Genomic DNA, 6,877 nt, shown 5'->3' with positions numbered 1-6,877 from the left:
AATAATATTTGTACCATTTTGTACCAATTTTTTAAAACATTGCATTATGTTGATAGTATGACAAGCGGCATATCAGTTTAGAAATTTATAGTCACAGTAATCTTACTGTGTGTAAAGTCATTTCTTCATAGTCTTGTTTTTATTTACCCACAGTCACGTGTTAAACAAGATATCAGATGATAATGTGTTTGTCAAGGTCAATAACAAGCCGTATCGGCGTCAAGTCTTAATCACATCATATGGGTTGGTATGTATGTGGGGAACACTCACTGAACATCACTAGTCCAGGATGTTGGATGCTCTATTTAATTTCGATCTCTTCACGTTAGCCTTTGTTATATTAGGCTTATTGTTTCTTCTGAAGCTTGTGTATGTTCCAAACAACGGTCCTCCGGGACCTCGTGGATATCCACTTGTGGGAAATTTCCCACTCTTTTTGTCTGGAAGCAAAACAAAATTATTTGAACAGTTACGACAGTGTTACGGTGACGTATTCAGTCTACAATTAGGTAGCAAACGAATGGTGGTAATCAATGGCTATGAGACCTTGAAGGAAGCGTTTGTGAAACGAGCTGATGTCTTTTCTGACCGACCAGTAGATGATCTCATTTCTAAAAGATCCCATAATTGCAAAGGTAAGTACCAGAGAGCTCATAGTGTATACAGTAATAGAGTATATATTTCTTCTCGCTGAGGTTTTTGGCGGTTAATGTGTATTAAATCTATTCGAGGTAAAATGTCTTAGTCAAAAGCAAAGAAAATTAGTATATGGTATTGATAAACCAGTTTTCATCTTGTACGTCTATAAGTCTATAAAACGCGCTATTATTAATAACCTCTTTCATTTTCCTAGGGGTTAAGTGTCGTTAATTTCTTGGATACTCTTAATCTTTCTATTCATTTGTCTGTGTGATATATTATAATTAAGTTGTAGTTTTAGTTTTGGCGGATTTCATGAGTAATATATATTAAAAGAAATCTAGAGGGAACATGTTGCTTATCAACAATGCTATTACTCGGTATCAAGTCTTGATTTAATCATTCATTGGAAATCATTGTCATTATGAGACTTTTTTTCTGTATCCATTCCTTCATTTTTATACCAATGCGCATGTGATTTACATTACGCTGATCTGAGCAACTGAATTATTGTTTGATTTAATTTCTTCTTCGTCAAATACACTGATATTAAGTGGACATTAAGTAAACATGATTTCTTTTGATCAAAATCTTTCTAGGTATTGTTCGTAGTTCTGGGAATCTTTGGAAACAAACCCGAGCCTTTTCATTGCAAGCTTTGAGAGAGTTTGGATTTGGAAAGAGGTCCTTAGAAACCAAAATTCTTGAGGAAGTGTCCGTTTTTCTAGACATCATTGGAGGAAAGTGTGGAGATGCTTTTTCTCTAGGAAAAATCGCACAGATCAGCGTATCTAACATCATTTGCAGCATTTCGTTTGGCGAAAGATATGCACATGAAGACAAGACGTTCAAGGAGCTGATGTTAATGATTGACGACCATGTAATGTTGCTTACGAAAAGTGCCATTACAAATTTCTTTCCGGTGCTCAGGTAACATGTATTATGTTGATTTAAGTTTTTGTTGTTTTTGATGTTTGTATATTTCTACAAATATTCACCATTATGTGGAACTGCAAAGGCGTAGCTGGACGTGTGTGATGCTCGTTAGTTTGCCTGTTGGTTCCGTTATTGTATACCTTGTTCTCATTTCAGAACGTGACAATACTAACTAGGGTTGACAAAAAAGTTTAATTGACGAGTGTCGTCGATGAAGCATAAGATGCTTACTCTTCCGTATCACATGGTCTTATTCTCCTTGTACGTTTTTAGACGTCTCTATTTAAGTATGATTATGTTGACATGCTGATATTTTCTTGAAGTTTTTCCTTACAAAATTCATTTGTGTAATACCACTTGTTCTGCAAAAGATATAGGGATATTGAAAGTGATGTTGTTTCTCCTTAGAACTATAAAAAAGAGGATATTGAAAATGATAAATACTGTAAAATCATCATTTTTACAAGGAATATATTTTGAAGATGTTAGTACTCTAAATTCACGAGATGAATGCCCACGAAATGATAAACAGATTACTTTTTTATTCTATGAAATCAATGACTATATTTTTGGAAAACCACAAAATTTAAGCCACACGAAAATGTATGATTTTACAGTAGAAGTATTGAACGGCTTAAAGATGGCATTCCAGGGCGGTGTGAATGTCAAAATGAAGCGCTAATGTGCTGAATTTAAAAAGAAAATTATTTATCAAGTTTGCTTGAGAAGCCATGATGTTTTTCTATTAGGATAAAATGCCCTATTGTGTTAAATGCTTCCTTCTTGTTAATAAGCTGTGATATTACAGAAAGACAGTACAGTAGAATGGCCTTTGAGTTGATTATGAAAGGTAATGAAATGGAATAAAAAAGCATATCGCTTTGGCCTTCCATAGCATGATTTAAAGCATGATTGTACATTTAAATACATTTTTATGGAATTGTTATCACTACTTACCGACATGTTGATAACCAGATAAGCACGTTAGGCGAGCACGTCGGTCAAGGATTCGCGGTCGGTATCTAGAATACAAAAAGCGCTATAAAGACGCGATAAATGAAGATATCAAAATTTGTCAGCACTGTTTTCTCTGAATTTTGTTCTTGTTCCTGTTCTTGTTTTTCGAATTACTCACTCTTGGATCTGGTCAATCTGTTTATAGCGAATACTAAGAAATATTGCTTAATTCATAGAAGTATATTGTTCATTAAGACTAAATACATACAGCTTTTTTACCGTTTGTTGCCTCATTTATTGATATTGTCATCCGTATTGACCTTAAATATTACGGGACATAAATTTCCAGTCAAGAAAAGAATAACAAATCTTCAGTTCTTATGAAATGAATGAATGTTGTAGGCAGGAGGTATAGCCATTGGCCTCTTATTTTTCATTTCAAAATCAGTTAAATGTTATCTTTATCTCTTCCACGAAAGACCATCAAAATGCAATCAGCTATAGAATTTGTTGCAGTGAAACTATGTACTTAAGAGGATAAGGTGATGCCTGGTAAAGCATGTGACATATGATGTCTTTACCCTTACCAATGACTATCAAAGCTGTAGAACTTGATGATGTAATGATATGGCATGGATATTAAATAATCAGAGGATTTCAGATGTTTTGTACACCTCACGTGCGCATGCATAGACAAAGCGAATAACTGCATACATCTGTTTACTAGGACTGAACAAAACACAAGCAGATATCACATTTCGGTAATCATGTAGACTTTGATACAGTAGAATCAAATAGTTATTACAGAGCGACATGCAGTGCTACTTTCCCCTATCACCAGTCAGTGATTTTGAAGGCACTAATACTTCAAAACATAAAATTCACACGAGTAAGATCAAAATTTATCAAAATGTTAGAATCTAGCTTCGGAAGTACACTGATTAACGTGAATCAATACATTTCGTAATTTTCATCATTTTTCTGATAATTTCAAAAACAACTGTCAAGTCAATTCAAATGAACTTAAACCAGGAGATATAAACTTTTACATGCAGAATTGATTCAGAAGAAGAGATATTTTAAAGAGCCCAATTAATAACTAAAATCAGCAAACAACAAAACACATTAAGATAGGTTAATTTTTTTTTGTAATCCAATAAAAAAGAAGGAATTTTCTCTCTCTGGAATAATACTGTATGGAATGCACATAGCGCAAAAACCAAGTACGTATCCCTATTTCTACTTTATAGTAAATAACATGAAGAATTATTTCATGATTTTAATTCATTAATGCCTATCGAAGAGAAATTATATATTCTGTTAATATATTATCCCATTATTATTCCATTCATTTTATCAATGAAGAAAGTTGGATTAATAAAATATATATTGTTATATGGCCATCGTTATGATAAATGCAGTCACGACCCCTGTCTGTTATAAATATCCACATTTAAAAGTAGAAATTGTTGTCAACTTAGGTTCTGATATCCCTATTTATAAAATTCACATACTATAAGTGACAAGGATTTGCAATTGGCGAGGAATTAACAGAAGAGGAATATCCTATTCAAGCTGAATCCTATTCATACCCAGGACCCTCCCGCACTTAACCATTGCATATTCTACGCGCAGCATTTATCTTGTCCTGTTTTGCTTCACATTTAAATAGGTAACGAGAGAAAAACAGACAATAGCTTTCGAGGAGGTCGCTTAGAACATTGCACTTGTATTGGATCGAACAGATTGAAAAAACTGACTGTTTTCTTTTGCAGAATTATTCAAATTATTTCCACCAAAGGCTAATATCTTTAAAATGTTTTGTGTTTATATAGATATCTCCCTGGCGATGTGACTCATATAGAAGAGATGAGTAGAAATTATGATAATATAAAGAGCGCCATGCAACAGCAGATTGACAGACATCGAGCTACTTTTCAAAGCGGTAACATCAGAGATCTCATCGACGCATTCATAGAAGAAGAAATCAAAAGAGGCAAAAATGAGTATTTAGAAGGTAGGATGTGCAGCCACTATCAATTTATTTTTGTGAGAACGTTTGTGTGAGGTAAACACCGGTTAAATATCACATTATGGTACACCATATACCACTAGCATCATTGACTTGTCCGTGAAGGACGAGACATTTCGGCTATACATTTTCTGTTTTGTATCAAATTCTACTCTATCGAAAGCTGTAACTTCTTTGTGTCTTTTTTGTTATTTGGGAATTCCTTGATTTACATTTTTTTTCGTGAAACATACGTCAAACTCAAAAAAGAAATATGCGAGGAACGACATATGGTCGGCAAAATCTTCGCCAAGTTTGGAGGTAAGATCTTCCAACAGACCATTGACATACCTATAGGAACTAAATGTTTCTCTCTATTGGCTGACTTGTTTTTGTTTTCTGAATTAAATGAAGAGCTTATCAAGACAGGTCGCAAAGACCTTGCAAAATCGTTTAATTTCACTTTCAGATATATTGGTGACGTCTTGTCTTTAGATAACAACAAATTTATTGACTACGTCCATCGTATATACCCATTAGAATTTGAAATCAAGGAAACTACTGACTTTTACATCAGCCACTTATCCCGATCTATTCCTTAAGCGAAACCAACATGAACGGCTTTCTACGGAGCTGTATGATAAACTTGATGATTTCTATTTATCTATTGTGAAATTTCCATTTCTTGGTAATTACCGGCCTGCGCACCCAACCTAGGGTGTTTACATGTTGATTCAGAAAGAAACAGCCTACTGACGACCGGATAAACTCAAAAGATGCATGTTGATGAAAATCATTGAGAAGTTTTACGATCGCTATATTGAACTCTTTGAGAACTATTCTGTTTCTTTGTGCGATATGGAGATGGACGTGTTTGATTTTAGTTAATTTGCTTGTTGGTTCCGTTGCTGTATACCTTGTTCTCATTTGAGATCGTGACATTACTTGTTTGTACTGACCAAGATTTATATGGCGGTTGTCATCAGAAGACCCTTGGTTTTCAGGAACTTGTTCTTTGTTCTAGTACTTATTTAAACGTCTCCGTGTAAATCTTTCTTTTGTTCCTATTTTGTCCTAGTTTGATTGAATTTGAGATTGGATTATGTTATTTTTATGCATGTATATTTCAAATTGCTCCAAATTAATGGACATGCCTTTGGTCGTTTTCAGATGCGAATTTGCTAATTGTATTGTCCAATTTGTTCGTTGCTGGAACTGAAACTACAGCTACAACCATCAAATGGGCGATTTTGTTTCTCCTTCACAACGCATGCGTGCAGAAAAAACTACGGGATGAGATTACCGAGGTTATAGGATCCTCACGACTTCCGTCTATGACTGATAAACCAAAAATGGTGTACACTGATGCATTTATTCATGAGACATTGCGTATGGGAAATTTAGTTCCGTTGTCCCTGTTACATGGAGTCAAACACGACACAGATTTCAAAGGATACAAAATACGTAAGGACGATTTGGTAGTTCCGAACCTCGATTCCGCTTTATTTGACGAGACCTTGTTTACCGATCCCCATACCTTTAACCCAGAAAGATTCATCGGCGAAGACGGCCAGCTTAATGGAAAAGAGCGCACAGTTCTTGCATTTTCTCTAGGTAAGCCTAAATGTCTGTGATATTGCCAATATATTGATCAATGATCCTTAATACCTCTCTGTCTCTTTTCATACCATTTCCATGCTGGCGTTGTTCTCTTCACCTACATCGTTAAATTAACTTTGCATATTCTCGATAAGGTGGTTTTCGAAAAAAAAAAACCTCAAATCATTAAATTTTAATTTCAATCAATTACATTTCATTTTTCTTCGTGAATTTTAATTAAATATAGGAAGAAGAGTATGCTTTGGGGAAAGCCTAGCAAGGATGGAACTCTTCTTATTTCTGACATCACTGATACAACGATTCAAACTTCTTCCTGCAGACGATGAAAACTTACCAACACTTGAACCGATATCAGGTGTAGTAAATTATCCACAAGATTTCAAAATTAAGGCAGTCAAGATCACCTAAAACCAAACTGACACCGAAATTCCAATCGGGATTAAAAATGTTATCTTATAGAGATAAAGGATAGTCAATATTGTAATGTAGTGTTGTACAATTTTGAAAAAGAAATAAAATCGATTTGCTGTTTTTCCACCTGTTTACCTACAGTCATCCTTACAATCATCCCTGCAATCACCAACAAGATCATGGCAAGATCATCGCTCAGGAGATTGTGGCGACCATCCATACCCGCTATCTAGAGGAGGTGAAACCCATACCTAGAATTTATGAGGAACAAGTCACCAAGCTACGATCCGATGATTGCAACAC

General features: G+C 34.8%; 1 protein-coding gene across 1 annotated transcript; it reads left to right on the top strand.

Moving 5' to 3' along the window:
* The first annotated feature begins 289 nt into the window (after window positions 1-289).
* Window positions 290-6,571, top strand: LOC132544107 (cytochrome P450 2J6-like). Its single transcript, XM_060207678.1, has 5 exons — window positions 290-635; window positions 1,239-1,569; window positions 4,368-4,549; window positions 5,714-6,157; window positions 6,390-6,571. The coding sequence occupies exons 1-5, from the start codon at window positions 290-292 to the stop codon at window positions 6,569-6,571; spliced, it is 1,485 nt and encodes a 494-aa protein (XP_060063661.1).
* Window positions 6,572-6,877: the final 306 nt, after the last annotated feature.

Source organism: Ylistrum balloti, unplaced genomic scaffold (assembly GCF_031769215.1).
Source record: "Ylistrum balloti isolate Yb309-2 unplaced genomic scaffold, AGI_CSIRO_Ybal_v1 Utg369586, whole genome shotgun sequence".
Classification (NCBI taxonomy): Eukaryota; Metazoa; Mollusca; class Bivalvia; order Pectinida; family Pectinidae; genus Ylistrum; species Ylistrum balloti.
This window is presented reverse-complemented; position numbering and strand designations above follow the sequence as displayed.

Excerpts from the sequence above, each read along its gene's own strand:
- LOC132544107 (XM_060207678.1), top strand. The coding sequence starts at position 290 with ATGTTGGATGCTCTATTTAATTTCGATCTCTTCACGTTAGCCTTTGTT. Across the intron at positions 1,570-4,367 it reads AATTTCTTTCCGGTGCTCAG|ATATCTCCCTGGCGATGTGA; the intron begins GTAACATGTATT and ends GTGTTTATATAG. Across the intron at positions 4,550-5,713 it reads CAAAAATGAGTATTTAGAAG|ATGCGAATTTGCTAATTGTA; the intron begins GTAGGATGTGCA and ends GGTCGTTTTCAG.